The 20,228-nt window shown below is 42.3% G+C and overlaps 1 protein-coding gene across 2 annotated transcripts in view; it reads left to right on the top strand.

Moving 5' to 3' along the window:
* The window catches only part of LOC306982181 (interleukin-1 receptor accessory protein-like 1), a 361,844-nt gene that overhangs the window by 17,882 nt on the left and 323,734 nt on the right, over positions 1 to 20,228 (top strand). For both annotated transcript variants that reach the window (XM_079582022.1, XM_079582021.1), the window contains exon 2: positions 12,143 to 12,235. In XM_079582022.1, the coding sequence (XP_079438148.1) occupies positions 12,154 to 12,235 (82 nt within the window). In that variant the 5' untranslated portion in view covers positions 12,143 to 12,153. The remainder of the gene's footprint in view (positions 1 to 12,142; positions 12,236 to 20,228) is intronic.

The following is a 20,228-nucleotide window of genomic DNA, read 5'->3' as shown; positions in this document are numbered from 1 at the left end:
GCGTGGTGTGTTTTGTCCTTTTCAAGGCATTTCTATAATTTCTGTGCTTTCCTTGTCATTATACCATGGCCAGTGAGAATTCTAACGATACTGGCGTGCATTTTTTTTCTTAAAACCACGTTCTATATGTTTGTTAAGTGTGACGCCACAGCTCTACTTCCGGGTCCGAGCAGACCGGATGCAAAAAAAAAACCTCTTAAAAACCACAATCAATATTTCTGAAACTAGAGAGTTACTGCACCTACTTATTTCTCAGACTCATTAGCCAAAAATGCCGCACCTTCTGCTATAAAAGTGTTACTAAAGTCACTATTTCCGGGGTTAGCGTAGCTGCTACACCGTTAGCATTTATCTCTGCTAACCCGGATGAACCGATTTTGATAAATATTACTTTTATAGCAGTAGGTGCAGCATTTTTGGCTAATTGGCCTGATAAATAAGTATGTTCAGTAACTCTCTGTTGAGTTTCAGACATATTGATTGTGGTTTTGAAGAGTTTTTTTTGTAGTTTCTCACCAAAATCCAACCGAATATCGCTCCACTGCAGCTGTTTCCATAGTAACGACAAACAATTGAGCTGGTAAGGTAAAACAGCTTAAAATGTAAAATAACTCAGGACTTAAAAAAGCAAACAAGCCCACATGAACAGTTTGTGAGGCCATTGTATAAGCGGATTGAACAACGAGGAGCCGAGCCGACCCCACTAAAAGCAAAAACTGAACTAGCATTTAGCTCAGGGGACACTTTTACACGCTAATTTGTGTCTCAAAAGGTCTGTACATTCATTATGGATTTCTGACGAGGCTTTGACCTAAATGTGGTTGATGGTGGACAACAGCATTTGTGATGATTGATGGCTAATAACGGCTATAGGAAAAAATGCATTGAGCAGTTTCCCGGATTAGCCTACTTGCGAACTGTCCACAAACGCCACTTCTCTTGTGTTATTTTTAATTTCTAGGGTCCAGCCATTTCAGAGTTTTTTCACCATAAGTCAAACCACATTTTGTTACCATAGTTACCACAATAGAATTCTTAGCTGCACCAACTACAGCTGTCACTTGCCGTAGTAAAACGTTATGAGTGCGGAACGTCTCTGAATGTGTTTCGGTGACGAAGGTTCTCCACAAAATAATGACCAAAGTAAAGGATTAGTCAGTAAATGAAACTATGCACTGCTCCAGGCATGTTTTTGACAAGACAACATCAAAACATAGTTTAAAAGCTTATAATGTTTTATTTTGCACATGCCCCACGTTATCAAAAGTTCACAAAGCCTCACAAAACGATTTAAGTTGTTGTCGAAAACCTGGTCATTTCGCACAAAAGGTATTGAATTATTGAAAGATTTGAAGAATAAATAAATAACTAATTTTATTTTTTGGCCCTGTGAGGCTTCTGTAATTTGCACTACAAACCAAACGTGTCTTTTTAGCCTCCAACCTACCACTACTTGAGTAATTAAGCTGTTTTTGTTTCGCCAACTCATTTTCTCTAGTTGCCAAAACACGGCGCGTTGCCCATTAGTCACACCAGAGGCCATTCGTCCAACAGCGGAATTAGGAATGGATTTATTTGGTAAAACACTCATTTGTCCCGAACTTTTAATGCGGTCTGCTCCACAACCCACTCCACTCAGCTCGCCCCTCTCCGAGTAAATTAACTTTGATCAAGCTCTAGAACCGCAGACGGCTCCGGGGGCCAGATCAGGATTTTGTTGTTTCTTCGTTGGATTGTCTTAGTGTCGCAATGACAATTTTTTGCAACAGCTGTAACCTCAAAGATATTTATTAAAACTCTAGGACATGGCCATAGTAATACTTTTGAACAAATAGATACAGACGGCATCTCGTCATAGAAGGGGGCGTGGCTTCGCCGAGAGGGAAGAGAGAATCTCTATTCCACTCTTTCTAGACATTTTCTAGTGGAATTAATGACACATAAATAAAGCCAAGTCTAAAAAGGGTCCATATGGATATTTTGTCACAGCAGATTGTTCAGTAGAAGCGAAAATACGGCAGTCGTAGCACCTGCTAGCAGAGAATGCTAACATGAAGTCATGTTAGTGTTCTTCCGTTATTTAAGTATTCATGGGCTGTTGAACTGCTTTGCTCCTCTCCATGTCTTTGTATCTTTATTGAGTAGAAAACTATTCTATATTTATAACTAACTATATTTATAATTCAGGATTTGTTTAAGTGTTTTTTGAAATATTGGAGAAAGATTTTTCTTTTTGTTTTCCCCCTTAACTGTTTCAAACATGATCATATATGGGCGATTCCAGAGAGGCCATCTGGATCCATGGAAATTCAACTTGAAAAGACTCAGAGACAGAATGGCGGTATGAGTGTTTTATTAACGAACATGAATCATTATTGGGGATCAGACCCTGCTGGAAGATTGAATGAACGATATGAATGATGGCCAGAATGTTCCCCGGAGCCTGGACCCTGGTGGTGGTAGAAGAGGGGACCTGGTTGGACAGTTGATGACGAGCAGAGCCGAGGAGAGGCCAGGCGGAGAAAGGGGTGGAGGAGGGTCGTAGCACGGCTGGGAAACGGCTGAGTGATCGACCAGGGAGCTTAGAAAGGAGATCCTGAGCGATGAGCAGGGTCTGTGATTGGATGATTGGAGGGAGCTGCCAGTGATGAATGAATGCAGCTGGTAATTCTTCCAGGTTGAATTTACGCAGAAGCTGCATTTCTGGCGGCCATCTTGTGACCGGCCCTTCCAAACCAAGTGCATTGTAATCAACTGGAAACACCAACCATTTCTAACCGTTTTTATCTCATTTTAGTTATTTCATGGGTCTTTGATAATTGTGACTGACCTTATGTCAGATCTGGAAGGAAAATAAAGTTTTTTTTAGCGTTTTTTCAAATGTTATAGTATATATTGCATTTGTTCATGGATTTTCCTCTGTCAAACACTTCAAATCATTCACTTCTATGTGTACCAAATATTACATGTGTTTCGTACTTTTAAGCAGTATTTCTGTACTTCTTAACACTAGATAACCTTAATTTATTGAACTAACTAACCACTGAAACCTGGGAATGAATAGAGAAAACAACGCTAATATGGCTAATCAACACAACTGAGATACTAGACATAGAAGTGTATCACATTCTGCTGTTGAATCAATGAAAATGTTGCTCCTGGATTTGTCTTCATTGCTATAGGGGTTAGTCACAAGATGGCCGCCACGTTTGCCACGTCAACGAGCCTTATATCCTCTCTTAAATATCGCAGTATAGCCTGTTTGGAAGCCCGCTAATAAAAGTAATTGCGCTGAAATGTTTTCGACGTATTGCTTTGCTTTAGCGTTCGGCACCTTTTGAGTGTTTATTGCGGTGAGCCTGATGAATTACAAAGCTGACCAAAACTGGCTCATAATAATCTCCGTCTCACTATCCATCATCTGCCCGTGGTAGCAGACCCAGCGCTGCCCCTCCACTTGTTGACTGGCAGAGATTGTTTTTTTGCGGGGAGATGTATCCCACCGAGGGCTAACACCGCGCGCTGCTAAAGTGGCTCATTCTTTCTCTCGTCCAAAGTAATTGAATTCTGAAGGAATCCTCCGAGAAGGCTGCGCTCTCAGGTCTGGAGAGTTGCGGGTGAACGCAGGTCCACTCGAAGACAAAAACAATCTCCGTGAAAAAAAAAGTTGACAGGGTAAACGCGCATTGTTGGAATTTCCAAGGGACAATCTGTAATTTTTTTAGGGGGACGGCTTTCTGTGGTCGGTCTATTGTGTTCTCGATCGTATCTTTGACAGCTCGACAGTCCCACCGAAGCTTTTAGTCGTTCTTGCCGAGCTAATAGCCACGTGTCAGAAATGTGTTATGATAGGAACGCTAATGCATCAACACGCGAGACAATGAGGGTTTTGGAATTTGACTAAACCTTTTCTCCAACTCCAAACTTCACCATTCAAGCCATTCAGCTTCCCCCATTGACCCAAAACATACAAGAACAATAGGCCTCAGACGAGTTTCTCCCTGATCCATGTCCTGAACGGAGAGACAGGTCAAATGTAGAAGACAATTATCCTGCAAATGAGAAGTGTTTTGATGAATATTCAATTATATACTGAAGCTTCACTACACCTTTCTTCCAGTCCATGAACATCACTCGGAACGTATGAACACGAAGATTTTTAAAGGAACAGGCCACCGTTTTTCCATACTGAGATATGTTCTTACCCGAGTTTATTATATGGCTCTTCACCATACAAATAGAACGCTCCATTGATTTGAATGGAATTTCCCAACGTTCTACCGGTCATTATTTTTTGATAGAGGACCTCTGAGAAAAATAATGACCTCTATCAAAAAAAAATTACAGCTCTTTCATATCACTCTGCACGTACGTAGTGGCGGGCACTATCTCTGTCCCCATCTCTGCGAGAGAAGTTGGTGTAATCGCTCATGAGGTTAGCGGGAGTCCGACTTTCAACTTACCCAGAGATTCACCACCATTCCTCCTCTCCAACTGCACCTTCAACTAAGTAGCTAGGCTAGCTACTAGCCTTGCTGCTTCTAGCCTAGACAAACTTGCCAAGCAATGCGCAAACTTTTGGGAACTATTTTCCGCGGAAGTCATTAAATAAACCTTTCGGCCTTCATTAAAGTGTATTAAATTTATGTTGTGTGTGTTCAGTTGCAAAATGGCTGTATAATAAGCGGGATAATGTATAGAACGCCTGTCATTATCGGGAAAATAAGTACCTTCAAGGCGAAACAAGACCCCTCCGGTTCGCGTACAACCTCACCTTTAACTTTGAACTTTAATCCAGCCCTGTCTTCCAGTACAATTTATGTAAAATGAACAAACTTCCACTGATATACAATACAATACAATCTGGAAATGCATGTGAAAGTCAAGTATATCCCTCACTCTCGATTGTCCTCCGCCCAAGGCCCAAAGTCGCTTGGCCAGACGCCAGTGCACCTGCTGCTCCTGACTCAAAAAGTATAGAAAGTCTCGGTCACTTTTAGCTGATCCGGACTGGCCAGCTGCTGTTTAAATGAGTTTGTAATGGCCCCCGGCAAATGAAGCGGACGATCTGAATATTCAAGCTCGCAGCAAAACGGAACATTTATCCACAAATTGGAAAATGTTCTTGAACGAGGCCGGACGCAGAAACCAAGCCTAATTTAGAAGTGCTTAAAATGATGGCAGGAAGTACTATTTAGATTTTTTTTTTTATAAATTGTAAACGAGGAAAGAAAGATTGGCTTTCCGAGGAGTGAGGGTGCCCTAAAGCATCTCCATTTGTGCTTGATACTCTATGTTCCCTGGAGCGGTGCTACTATCCCCCATCTCATCTTCTCTGGCAACATAATGGGGCTACCACGAGTACTAGCGAGCGCTTAAGTAGCACACACTCACAAAACAATCTATACCTATGTCAAACTCTAAAGACTTCAATCTCGCCTCCGACTTGTACCCCGTGTGTTCTGTTGAAGTAGCCGTGTGTTCTCCTCCCGTCAGCCGGCTGATGGGCCCTTGTGTTTGTGGCCGGGACTAAGAATAGCCGTATATGCTGCGCGTCGCTTCGAATGAGCCGCGCTCCTTTAGCTCCACTTTGATCTGTCGGAGCGAGCCGCCCGTCTGCCGGCTAACGCGACCTGGCATGGCGGGCGACTGGAGAGACTTCTGGGCGTCAAGTGTGTCCACGAGTGTGCGAGGAGGTGGAGGGATGATGATGCCAGGTGTAAAAAGAATTAAATTGGGAGGTGCTTTGTCTTACGTTGATGTGCTTGAGTGCTCAGTGCTTTGATGTCATGAGGTGGTTCCTTCCTCTGTTTTTGTGTTTGTGTGTGCGTGAGGCCGCTGAACACCGTACACCTGGGATCAGGTTCCCGAGGGGGAGCGAACATCTGGCCCTTAGACTGTCCCAATTAGGCAGGTCGTTCCGTTCTATTACGAACAGGAGCTTCTCTGCCTTTGGTGATGGTTAAACAGGGATTGTCAGACATCCAGGTAGAAGGAGGAGACAGAGAAGAAGAGGGAGAAGAAGAAGAAGAACAAGGAGAAAGAACAAGAAGAAGAGGATGAAGAAGCAGAAGAAGAATAGGAAGAAGAGGAGGAGGAAGAAGAAGAGGAAGAGCGAGGAGAAAGAAGAAGAAGAGAAGGAGGAAGAAAAGCAAGAACAAGGGGAAAGAAGAAGCAGAAGATGAGGAGGCGGAGGAGGAAGAGGAGGAAGAAGCGGCAGAAGAAGAGGAAGAAGAAAAAGAGGAAGAACAAGCAGGAAGAGGAAGAAGAAGAGGAAGAAGAGGCGGAAGAAGAAGAGGAAGGGGGGAAGAAGCAGCAGAAGAAGAAGTAAAAGAGGAAGAACAGGAAGAACAGGGAAAAAAAGAAGCCGAAGAAGAAGAAGCAGCAGAGGAAGAGGATGCACCTTTACTGTAAAAATGAATGGAAATACTCTTAGTATTTTTTTTTCCTTCAGAACATCCAAGTAGGTCATATATAATGGCAAACAGTGGTTCTAAACTGGTGGGAACTGTTTTAATGTTTATGTACAGAAAAAGTATCACTACATGTGTCTGTTAAAATGACTGGGCTTATTTAACACTTATTCAACTACATTTTGTGAGGAAAATACAATATTTGACATTAGATTTGGGCTTGTCATTGCAGAAAACAGTTCTTTTCTTTGGGCGACACTGGTGAAGACCGGCCTTGGTGTTTTGGCAATGATGAAAACCTGCCGTCCATGACCTGTTTTCTATACAGAAGTTATTTCAACCTCTTGAACGCTGCAAACACGGGTCATTCAAAACCACTAAAGCCTCCTCCAATCACTCGGTGCAACATCTCGTCCTCTCCTCATCTTCATCATCCGCCATCCACCGAAAAATTAATCACCGTTCAGCCGCACCGGAGCACGTTTTTAACCTTTCCCTCTGACATGGAGTGTTTTGGCTTTGACAAAAGAGCCCTCGCTGGAAGGAAACTGAAGGAACAGTGGCACATTTTTTTTTCTTCGTGAATTGAAGCCAAAGCTAAAAAGACGACAGCTTTTGTGCTAATGTTGCCGACTCCCTCACAACATACGGAAACTAATTAGACAGATAAGATTTCTTGTAGCTTTTCGGGAAGGGAGCGCTTGTTTGCGGGGACGACAATAGCCCCCCTTGTATGTCGGCCATGTTTGGAAACCCGCCAGATCTTGCGCGCTTGTAGGAGAGATTTCGCCGGGTTATTGCGGGATAGTCTGTATAGAAGCTTTGTCGTGACTTAAATGCCGATGCAGGGGAAGGGAAGGGAAGGGGGGGAGGTGGAAAAAAAGACGCTTGTAGCTTATATGGACAGGCAATATCGCAAAGCAAGGAGAGAGCTTTGGCGGCTCCGAGTGCGCCGACAAATAGATTTTACAGTTGAGGGGGGAATCTGTGACAAGGACAGCTGACAAACATCTCCAGCAATTGATTCAGTTTGGCTTTGAAAAAAATCTGCGTGGGCGTGTGTAGTAAGCCGTTCCTGCAAGAATATGAAAACGCAATCCGTAAACAAATGTGAGCGACTGGGTAAAGCAGCAGGAAGGGGGTCTTTTTATGGGAAATTGTTGATCATATACTGAAAATGTCACGGTTCGATTTCCGTTTCCCAATTTCGGACTTTCACGCCAGATGAGCGATGTTAGTCATTTGTTCATTTTTACTGACGTTTCCCCGGAAATGACAGACAGATAATAACACGGAATGATGATGACGATCCTTTCTTTTATTCATGTTGCTCGCACTATGTCTACTGGACTGTTTCAATACCAGTACTTCAACGATACTTGGTTTTTGATACCGATACCTAAACAATACTTTTTCCGATACCTATACTGAAATGTGTGTCATGTTGAACCAGAAAACAAAGCAATAATGTTTGGAAGATCTGCAAATTTATAATATTGTCAAGAAATGTGTGAAATATTGGGAATAATGTATGGAAAAAATGGGTGAAATTGGAAGAAATTGAGGCAAAAAAAAAATGTGTAATTTTTTTTTAAGTAAGTAATAAAATGCCAAAAAATGCCAAATAAAAATGGAAAAATGGGGCAAACATTCAGAAAAAAAATTGTGAAAGATTGGGACATCATTTATTTGAACTTAGACAGGCAAGTCACTTCCTTTAATGCTGTCACTGGGCTAACAGCATCAAATTATTATTATTTTTTTTCAGTGCCTGCTTTCGCTACTTTAAGTTTTTTCGATACCAGTCGCCAGTCGCGTGTAATGTTTGGTAAGATATTGGAGGAGGTCAATAATCAATCCCATCAAGGTTAAATTGGTTTGAATATTGGGGGGTTGTAACCCTATCCATACTTTACGCCCATGCCAGTAGTACCTTACCTATTTTTTCCAATACCATACCGGTATTGCTGTGTCTGTGCCTTGTTCCTTAGTTTATTTATGTCCCTGTGTTTCCATAGTGCTTTGTATGTTTGCTTCCTTTGAGTTTTCCTTGTGTTGGTTTTGGATTTAGTTTGTTTGGCGTTTTGTTGTTTCTCCTGTTTGTCCAATACATCAAGACAGCTGGATACATCTTTATTCCAACAGTTGTCATTTTGATTCATTGCGTAAGAACCAAATCACTTCTTAAGGGCTGAGGTTGGCAACTTGTGACTGAGTAATCTCTGACACCGGCACACTGTTACTGTGACTAATGGTGAAACATCAGCTGTTTGTGACACACTGTTATGTGTGTCTTGGCTCACTTCAACAACTAGTGAGAGATAATGAAAGATGTTCCCAGTTGTGTTGATTGAAGGACTTCAGATGGACAGTGAGGCCTGTAAATATAAGTCTATGGCACATTCACGACGACCAGTTTCGACCGAGGAGTATTGTCCTGCTCTGTTGCACTCTTCTGCGGACCATTGGGAACTGTCAGGTCCTGTCAGGAATCTGTTAATAAATCTGTTACAAAATGAAGCCTAGGCGTAAGTTGAACCCAGGAGACTAATTTCAGCATCGCCTATGATCGTACCTGCAAGGGTCACAATCTGTGTTCTGCCCCCTTGTTTTATTTTGACTTGTCTGTTCTTTCCCCTTGTTTTAAGATAAGATAAAGATAAGATAAGATAAACCTTTATTGATCTCACAAAGGAGAAATTCACTTGTTACAGTCGGCGTTCAAGAAGATCACTCAGAGTTAATAAAGTGCAGCTGATTTACTTTGATATGTCTGTTCTTTCCCCTTGTTTTATTTTGACATGTCTGTTCTTTCCCCTTGTTTTATTTTGACATGTCTGTTCTGCCCTTGTGGTTTTGCTTTGCTTCCCTTGTGTTGATCACCTGCCCCGCCCTAATGCGTTTCACCTGTTCCCAGTTTTCCCTTGTGGGTTCAGTGTTTGTGCTCAGTGTCCTGTCCTGCTTTCCTGATCCTGCCTGTAAGTTTTTGCCTTGTTTTTTCTATTTTGCCACTTCTTGGACTTTCCACTTAATTCAATTTCACCTCAGAATTGTTTGGTTGCTTTTGCATTTGGGTCTTATTTACACCTCCAAACCTGACATCCACCTCAGCCAGTCAGCACAGAGCCACACCTTCGTAGCAGCCAATCCTTTAAGCCTCCAGTGTCCATGGTTGACCCGCCTCCATCCTGTCTCCGCCTCTTCTGTCTATGGCTCTCCCTGCTTTATTCTTCACAGGCCTCCCATACCCATGTCCAGGCTCCGGGGGAAGACATCTCCAACTCTACCCTGCCCATCCACCATACTAACTTACAATAATAGGCTATTTACACACTGAGAAACTGTGACTGGCATCCCTTTGCATCTGATTTGTCCTGTTTAACCTACACACAAAATGGGTTTCTATCCATTTTGAGCACTAGTGTGAGAGAAAACAGAGCTTGGCCACGTCTAACTTCACCCCGTTTGGAGCTAATAACATCTTTGGTCTTTTTACGTGACTGAGGACATGCACTAAAACCAGACTCATCAACTCGTCTAAGCTCAGGCAAGAACATAGCTCAGTATGGAAAAATATGCATTAAGTAATGTTCCGAATGTCACGAATGATGGAAAAATGCCATTCGTAATGCATTGTGTATATGTGTAAATCCAGCATTAATATTGAGGTCGTAAACTTTACAGCATTTTAGGGGGAAAAAAGGAATTTGCATTGAAAGAAGATCCAATAAACTTCCTGCTGTTTTGTTTCTCCTGATTAGGCCGTGTAATTCCAGAGACATTAACATTTGCTCATGACCGGCCCAGATAACGGCTTGTACTATTCGTGGCTTCATTCCTAAAGCCGTTCTATGCAAACAAACATTTGATGAATTTAAATGAGTACTTTTTTTAGTATCAGCGCGTGTCCCTTTGTATGAGCCACTTCAATCAAAGTCTGCATAAATACGCTTCTTTTGGAGTCAGTAATTAAAACATCAGGTTGTCTGGATGCGAGCCAGTGCCGTGAGCGAAACCGTCGGTGAAAGCTCTATTTATCTGCGCGTCTTTTGGGAGCGAATAATCAGGCGCGGGCTGCTGATACAAATGTCAAGATGCGTCTCCTTCAAGGCCAGACCCGCGCTAATCCATGCCACTAATCTGTGTTAAATTATCAGACAAAGCACAGGAATATTTATCACACAACTATCTCCTTGACCTTCAGCTGTGTAGTCTCCGGGGGCTGATGATCGCTTGGAATATATGGAACATGGCGTAAGCATAAACGAGGGAACGTGATTCAGAGTCGGGTAAATTAGTCAAAAGATTTTCTGAGAGTAAAAAGCTGCTAATCCAAGGGTTATCAGTACTTTACAAAACTGCGAAAACGTTGATGTCAGAGATCAGATTAATCATAAACTAATAAACCATGGAACCATGTATAAAATAAGGTACAGATTAAAAAAATAACTTTTAAATTAATCAAATGAAGCCCTTTTCATTCATACAAAACGTTTGTCACAAATTTGATTCGGTTGAAAGAGCTGTTTTACTCAAGTAAGAAACGAGTACTCAAATTGAATTGGGACTAAAAGTACTGTGTGATTAAACTACTCCAGGAAGTACATTTACTTCCAAATGATACTAGTTGTTCTACAAATAGAAATGTAAAGGAAAAGTGGCGTAGGATCCTAACATATGAGCTTTTCAGTATCTATTAGCCTGTTCAATGTATTTTTACTATAGCCGTTAGCATTAGCAATGAAATGGCAAACTGTGAACGATCCAGATGTTTTCAGCATTGACCTCATTTAGAGGATGTCAAAGCCTAGTTAGGAATAATTAATGAATGTACAGATCTTTGGAGATTTTACTTTAGATACAAATTAGCATATAAAATGTCCTCAGAGCTAAATGCTAGCTCGTATTCAGTGAAGTTTCCGCTTTTTGTGGGATCAGATACACGTCAAATGGCCACTGGACATCATTTTGTTACATGAGCATAAAATATGACATACCTCGCCATACTGTGGGGTCAATTTTGGGACCCCAGTTATTCCACCAAACATGCTTCTATTGGGTCAGCTAGTAAACAGCAAGTTGTCAGACAATTATGTAGACGACACTCAGATCTACATGCCATTGATGGCAGGTGAACACAATGCAAATAAAATCTGGAACAGTCTTCATGAGGATGTGAGGCCTCAACTCTGACAATGATCAAATCCAGGCTAAGAACTGCTGTTTTTACCCATCCATTTGACAACTGAAAATATTTCATTGCTTTTTACTGTAATTAATCCTTTTTATGTTGATGTTTTATGGATTGATTTGATCTGCTTTCTTGTAATTTTACGCAAATGTGAAGCCTTTATTAAAGAGTCTGGCTTCACCATTCATTTGTATGGCTTAACCTTACAGCTCAGCAATGGCATAACATGGTGGAAATAGTATAGTATCTGTGCATTTACATGGTGTCTGTGGTAATTACATGGCAACACATGCAATTTATTTTATGAAATTTATGACGACTCCTTACTCTAGTCAAAACCATAAGCCAAACACTCTCTTGTTCATAAAGTAAAAACAGCCAGGGCCGTGAAATTACAGTTACTCTGCTCTCCAAGAGCAAATAACCTTCGCGTTACGACCCGATAAAGTCTCTTCATTCTTGTTGCTTTCTATTTTACACTCGGCGCTCCTTCGCCGTCACACAAAACACTGATTGTTGCTTTTGTTTTTGCTCGCAGGCCTGTTCAAAATGAAAGCGCCCGTTCCCCTCCTGCTCCTGCTCCAGGCCCTGGCGGCGCCGTGTCTGAAAGTGGTGTCGAAGCGCGGATCCGGTAAGTCCCATCACTCTCACGCTGCTCCTGCTGCTCCTCCATATATGTGCTATGGACAATTGATTCTGACGCTTTCTAAGAGTTTGCCGCTCGTGCGCGTTGCCGAATGCGTTTCTCGAAGGGTTTAAAACAATCTTCTGATACTGCATTTGCGAGTCATCTTCTATTGTTGTTTGCAATTTGAAAGCTGCTTCTTAGTATTTGCTGAGTTGGTTTTGCCTAATTGCTTTGTCCTTTATGAATCAAAAGACGCTATAATTATTTTTGCATTATAGTTGTATGTTTATGTGTCACTCTCTGGGTGTAGCTTTATTGACTTGGCCGTGAAAGCAGCCAAACAGGTCATAATAATAGTTTATCCCCTGGTAGCAATTACTTCAGCATAGATGTGGTGTTCATGAATACAGGTGTTGAGTGACATGAATAATAAATCGGGCCAGGCCATGACGTGCAACTGCTTCAGGGTGAGGATGCTCGAGTTTGTTTTGCAAATTAAGCCAAGATGTGTTGAATATACAATAGAATCCCCTGTGAAGACAGACTCGCCCAAACATGATGCAAAGTGCAGACATTTACATAGCATTTTACATACCAGGAAATTAAATGTAAAACATGACATGATGGAACTCTCAACACTGAAATCCAGTCACCATACTTTATTGAGTTTTTTTTTTTTTCACCCAGTCAAAACACAAACATGTTAGAGAAGAAAACGGCAACAACGACTTCATTACAATCGTGCGATTCAGCGATACAAGATTACATTTAATTAAAGTGTGACTATGGAGATAGAAAAGACATAGGTGCTCTTCCAGGAAACAGGCAATAGGAGGATTTGACAGCAGAAGGTAATGTAAGAGAATAGTCGAAAACATTTTACATTACATTACCAACTACTCACTCACCTGCTTTCCAATCAAGACAAGATATAAAGATCAAGATAAATATGCTTAAAATGTTACATGTTAATAAAGTTAAAACAACAATAGTACCACGACTACTACTATTAATATGGCAAGAGTTTAAGTATTCATCAGACTCATTTATATGCAAAATAGTGTCATATCAAACCCATCTACCAACTACGCATTACTGTTATAAATGACAGTTCTCCTAGAACTGATGGTCACACACAACTTTACCTCATCTACTGAGTCTACACTTCCACTGTCAAGAAGCACCACTCCGGTTTGTAAATATTTAAGGAGATGAAGGAGCGCCATGGTTTCTTCCACTCTGTTGAACGGTGGTGGGCTCAGCTGGAGAAAGTACCTTTGGTCAAAGCGATCCGAACCTTCTTCATGACCGCTGACACAGCTGCATTTGTGTCGTCGTAGTAGCGCAAGTGTCCTGAATCCTGGACTCTGGGAGAGGGCGCCCTGTCCATGGCATGGGACAGTGCAGTGCAGTGGCGTAGGAAGTGGTTGTGGTCTGGTGTGCTTGACAGTGAATCCAGCTCATTCACCGTACTCTTCATCTCGGAGACGTCCTCATGCAGTTGGTTCTGACGCTCCATCACTTGACTCAGCTGAATTTGCTTCTGGGTGTGAATCTGCTGCTCGATTTTAGAGCATTTTTCTTCGAGAACCTGGATGAGCTCTCTGAAACCCTCCCTATTGTGTCTCACTGCGTTCTCAGTGGAGCGGCAGATATTCTCAGCCTCCTGCCGAAGCTTCTGCAGGTCTGCTTCTTCATCCCTAATTATCTTCAGCAGTGGGTCTCTCTGAGCCTGAAGCTGTGCCTGTCTGCGATCCCGCTCTGCTGCTGCTGGAACAGTGTCGTGTCCCTTGTGCGTCTCCATGAGGCAGACGTAGCAGATCAGCTGCTGGTCACAGCGGCAAAACATTTTCCTGAATTCATTGTGCTCAGAGCAGATGTTTTCTTGGAGGTTGTGTGAGGGATCGACCAACGGATGTGTTTTCAGGGGAATGACTTGAAGATGAGGCTTGAGGTGAGTCTCACAGTATGAAACCAAACATTTCAAACAAGTATGTACAGCTTTGAGCTTCCTCTCAGTGCACACATCACAGGGCACGTCTCCAGGGCCAGCATAGAGTTCAGCAAGACGACTGGACCCAACTGGATGTTCGGTTTGGTCGTCATCCGACTGTTCCTGTAACTCTTCCCCTGAAGCTGCCATCTGGATGATGTTGCCCATCGTAGACATCGGGATGAGACTTCTGCAGTTGGGACAGCTGTGCAGCTTCTGTTGCACTTCGGCCCAGTGTTTATGAACACAGTCTGTGCAGAAGCAGTGTCCACAGGGAAATGGATGCTTCAGAGGATCAAAACAAATTGAAAAAGACAAAGCTTCGCGGTCCGATGCTCTCTATCTTCTCTCCCAATCTGGTACCAGTGAGTGCAGTCTCTTATTCCCAGTAAAATACCTGTGTGTGTGTGTCGCGCTGTGGTTGGTGGAGTCATGCCACACCCCGGCTTACGATGCAAAGGAGTGGGAGAGGCAGAAAGATGCAGGTTGATGCTTTTTTAATAGGCTCTAAGGACTATCAACACACTTTTTAGCTTGACACTAGAATTTGTTTATAGGGGGTGTTATTATGCATCACTGGTAGTTACTGTCATTTTTATATTCATATGTAAACTATATAAAGAACAGTTTTGTGGTAATGTTCTCAAATATGAACAAAGTCGCACATGTTGCCTTAGATGATCGCAGGGCAAGGTGGCATCTTAATGAAACTAGGGCAAACACAGCCAGCCTTTCCCTTTGAAGGCATTTGTCCAACCTGCCTATTCTCTTAGTGTGTTTCTAATTATTTCCATGTAAAGCATTGTGTAACTTATTGAATCATGGCTGCACTTAGGGTGGAAAAAAATCTACAACTGGTTTGTTTTTAAGTATTCCAAGACTGCAGATACAGGCACATCCTCATAAACGAAAGTCTTGGTTGTTTCTGGATCCGTTTGAATCATTGCCAGGTCTGATTCAGTGCAGTGAAAATATAAACTCACTAGTTCTTAATCAAATTGAAACAACTTTAGCTTCACAAGTGTCATCTACAGATAGATATCCAAAACGATTCAGATTTTTGTTTTTTATGACGTCATCTGCTTTTGCAAATTGATTCTTCATTTGTATTTAGAGCGCTTGTATTAATATAAGAATTTCACAACTCACAAATCCAGTTACCATATTTTATTGAATACATATCCATTTTCATCCAGTCAAAACACAAACATGTTACAGAATAAAACAGCAACAACTTCATTAAAACATACATGTATATTTTCACTCATCATGCGATTCAAAGATACAAGATTAAATTGATTTAAACTGTGACTATGAAGATAGAAAAGCTGAGCACCTGCTCAAACACAGGTGCTCTTCCAGGAAACAGGCAATAGGAGGATTAGACAACAGGAGGGTGACGAGCTAGTAAATGTAGTCAAAAACATTTTACATTACATAACCTCATTATCAGCTTACCCAATCAAAATAAGATCAAGATAACTATGCTTAAATGTTATATGTTAATACAGTTAAAACAACAACAATAGAAGTACAACTATGACTACTACTAATAATGATAACAATGGCAAGAGTTTAAATTTTCATCAGACTCATTTATATGCAAAATAGTGTCATATCAAACCCATCTACCAAATACATATTATGAATATTATATTATTATGAAAGACAGTTTTCCTAGAACTCATGGTCACATACAACTTTAGTTCATCTACAGAGTTCAGGAAAGTACACACTTCCACAATCATAAAGCGCCACTCCGGTTTGTAAAGACTCAGGGAAAACGGTCTGAACTCTGTGAAGGAGAATCATTGTTTCTGCCACTCTGTAGAATGACAGAATCCCTCTCTGACGGTCGAGATAAACCCCGACCGTGTCTGAGACTGGACCTGGGAGGCTGACCGTACGATTCTCAGAACAAAAGGTATAACCAGAACCCGCCCTACGCACTAATGCCCAAAACCTGCCGTCAAATGAATTATAACCAGAATGCTTGCCGACGACTATACGGACGCCTGAGCCCTCGCACTGCACCTCCCAGTAACACCTGTCAGGCAGCTTGTCTCTGCTCAGGGCATGACATGCACGGTCATTTTCAGAATAGCCCTGTCTTGCTTTTAATGTTGCTCTTCTGTTGTCCTCAGTCAGGGACACCACGTTTTGTCCTCCATTAGTGAACAGTGTGATATCGCAGGCATATTTCAGAAAGCCCTCTTTGGTGGTGGGCTCAGCCGGGGAAAGTAAAACATCGACCTTGGAAACTGTGACATTTTTCATACCTTTGGTCAAAGCGATCCGAGCCTTCTCCATGATCGCTGACACAGCTGCATTTGTGTTGTCGTAGTAGCGCAAGTGTCCTGAATCCTGGACTCTGGGAGAGGGCGCCCTGTCCATGGCGTGGGACAGTGCAGTGCAGTGGCGTAGGAAGTGGTTGTCGTCTCGTGCGCTTGACAGTGAATCCAGCTCATCCACCGTCCTCTTCATCTCGGAGACGTCCTCATGCAGTTGGTTCTGAAGCCCCTCCAGTTGACTCTGCTGAATTTGCTTCTGGGTGTGAATCTGCTGCTCGATTTTAGAGCGTTTTTGTTTGAGAACACGGATAAGCTCAGTGAAACCCTCCCTATTGTGTCTCACTGCGTTCTCAGTAGAGCGGCAGATATTCTCAGCCTCCTGCCGAAGCTTCTGCAGGTCTGCTTCTTCATCCCTAATCATCTTCAGCAGTGGGTCTCTCTGAGCCTGAAGCTGTGCCTGTCTCTGATCCCGCTCTGCTGCTGCTGGAACAGTGTCGTGTCCCTTGTGCGTCTCTACGAGGCAGACGTAGCAGATCAGCTGCTGGTCGCGGCGGCAAAACATTTTCTTGAATTCATTGTGCTCAGAGCAGATGTTTTCTTGGAGGTTGTGTGAGGGATCCACCAACGGATGTTTTTTCAGGGGAATGACTTGAAGATGAGGCTCGAGGTGAGTCTCACAGTATGAAACCAAACATTTCAAACAAGTCTTCACAGCTTTGAGCTTCCTCTCAGTGCACACATCACAGGGCACGTCTCCAGGGCCAGCATAGAGTTCAGCAAGATGACCGGACCCAACTGGACGTTCGGTTTGGTCGTCAACTGGATGTTCGGTTTGGTCGTCAACTGGATGTCCGGTTTGGTCGTCAACTGGATGTCCGGTTTGGTCGTCAACTGGATGTTCGGTTTGGTCCTCATCGGACTGTTCGGTTTGGTCCTCATCGGACTGTTCGGTTTGGTCCTCATCGGACTGTTCGGTTTGGTCCTCATCGGACTGTTCGGTTTGGTCCTCATCGGACTGTTCGGTTTGGTCCTCATCGGACTGTTCGGTTTGGTCCTCATCCGACTGTTCGGTTTGGTCCTCATCCGACTCTTCGGTTTGGTCCTCATCGGACTGTTCGGTTTGGTCCTCATCCGACTGTTCGGTTTGGTCCTCATCCGACTGTTCGGTTTGGTTGTCAGCCGGACGTTCATCTGAATGTTCGGTTTGGTTGTCAGCCGGACGTTCAGCCGGACGTCCAGTAAGTCTTGCTTCCTGTAACTCTTCCCCTAAAGCTGCCATCTGGGTGTTGTTGACCAGCGTAGACATCGGGATGAGACTCCTGCAGTTGGAACAGCTGTGCAGCTTTTGTTGCACTTCGGCCCAGTGGGTATGAACACAGTCTGTGCAGAAGTAGTGTCCACAGGGAACTGGATGGTTCAGAGGATCCAAACAAATTGAACAACTCCAAGCTTGGTGGTCCGATGCTCTCTGTGCAATCTCCCAATCTTGTACCAGTGAGTGCAGTCTCTTATTCCCAGTAAAATACCTGTGTGTGTGTGTCGCGCTGTGGTTGGCGGAGTCATGCCACACCCCGGCTTACGATGCAAAGGAGTGGGAGAGGCAGAAAGATGCAGGTTGATGCTTTTTTAATAGGCTCTAAGGACTATCAACACACTTTTTAGCTTGACACTTACGTTAGAGAATTTGTTTATAGTTCTTTTTAAAGAACAGTTTTGTGGTAACATTCTCAAATATGAACAAAGTTGCACATGTTGCCTTAGCTGATCGCAGGGCAAGGTGGCATCACAATGAATCTGGGGCAAGCACAGCCAGCCTTTCCCTTTTGAGGCATTTGTTCAACCTGCCTGTTCTCTGAGTGTGTTTCTAGTTATTTCCTTTTAAAGCATTGCGTAGCTTATTAAATCATGGCTGCACTTAGCGTGGAAAAAAATCTAGAACTGGTTTGTTCTTGAGTATTCCAAGACTGCAGATACACGCACCACTTTCACATCCTCATAAACAAAAGTCTTGGTTGTTTCTGGATCCGTTTGAATCATTGCCAGGTCTGATTCAGTGCCATGAAAATATGAACTCACTAGTTCTTAATCAAATTGGAACAACTTAGCTTCACAAGTGTCTTCTATAGAAAGACATTCAAAACGATTCAGATTTTTGTTTTTTATGACGTTTATGACGATCTGCTTTAGCAAATTGATTCTTCATTTGTATTCAGAGCGCTATGATGTAGCTATTTTGAATTAATAAAATAATTTCAAAACTCACAAATCCAGTCACCATATTTTATTGAGTACATATCCATTTTCACCCAGTCAAAACACAAACATGTTACAGAATAAAACAGCAACAACTTCATTAAAACACACATCTATATTTTCCCTCATCATGCGATTCAGAGATAGAAGATTAAATGTTATTAAACTGTGACTATGGAGATAGAAAAGGTGTGCACCTGCTCAAACACACATTTTACATTACATAACCTCATTACCAACGATTTTACCCAATCAAAATAAGATCAAGATAACTATGCTTAAATGTTACATGTTAATACAGTTAAAACAACAACAAACGAAGTACAACTATGATTACTACTACTACTGCTACTACTGCTACTACTGCTACTACTACTACTACTACTACTACTACTACTACTACTACTACTACTACTACTACTACTACTACTACTACTACTACTACTACTACTACTACTACTACTACTACTACTACTACTACTACTACTACTACTACTACTACTACTACTACTACAATAATAATACTAATACTAATACTAATAATAATGGCAAGAGTTTAAATTTTCATCAGACTCATTTATATGCAAAATAGTGTCAAATCAAACCCATCTACCAAATACGTATTATGAATATTATATTATAATGAGACAGTTTTCCTAGAACTCATGGTCACAACTTCACCTCATACCTCATACCCTACTGAGTTTAGGAAAGTACACACTTCCACAATCATAAACGCCACTCCGGTTTGTAAAGACTCAGGGAAAACGGTCTGAACTCTGTGAAGGAGAACCATTGTTTCTGCCACTCTGTAGAATGACAGAATCCCTCTCTGACGGTCGAGATAAACCCCGACTGTGTCTGAGACTGGACCTGGGAGGCTGACCGTACGATTCTCAGAACAAAAGGTATAACCAGAACCCGCCCTACGCACTAATGCCCAAAACCTGCCGTCAAATGAATTATAACCAGAATGTTTGCCGACGACTATGCGGACGCCTGAGCCCTCGCACTGCACCTCCCAGTAACATCTGTCAGGCAGCTTGTCTCTGCTCAGGGCATGACATGCACGGTCATTTTCAGAATAGCCCTGTCTTGCTTTTAATGTTGCTCTTCTGTTGTCCTCAGTCAGGGACACCACATTTTGTCCTGACATTTTCGCTTGACACTAAAGTTAGAGAATTTGTTTATTCGGGGTATTATTCTTTTTGCAGGTATTAGTTTCACTTTCTGATTCATTGAGAGCTCCGTCCCTAACTCTTATCACATATGAAAGTGTGTCTGTCCGTGAAAGCAGCCAAACAGGTCATAATAATAGTTTATCCCCTGGTAGCAATTACTTCAGCATAGATGTGGTGTTCATGAATACAGGTGTTGAGTGACATGAATAATAAATCGGGCCAGGCCATGACGTGCAACTGCTTCAGGGTGAGGATGCTTGTGTTTGTTTTGCAAATTA

Source organism: Gobius niger, assembly GCF_951799975.1.
Source record: "Gobius niger genome assembly, chromosome: 23".
In the NCBI taxonomy this organism is placed as follows: Eukaryota; Metazoa; Chordata; class Actinopteri; order Gobiiformes; family Gobiidae; genus Gobius; species Gobius niger.
Note: the sequence above shows the minus strand (reverse complement) of the source record. Positions and strands in the feature narration are given on the sequence as shown.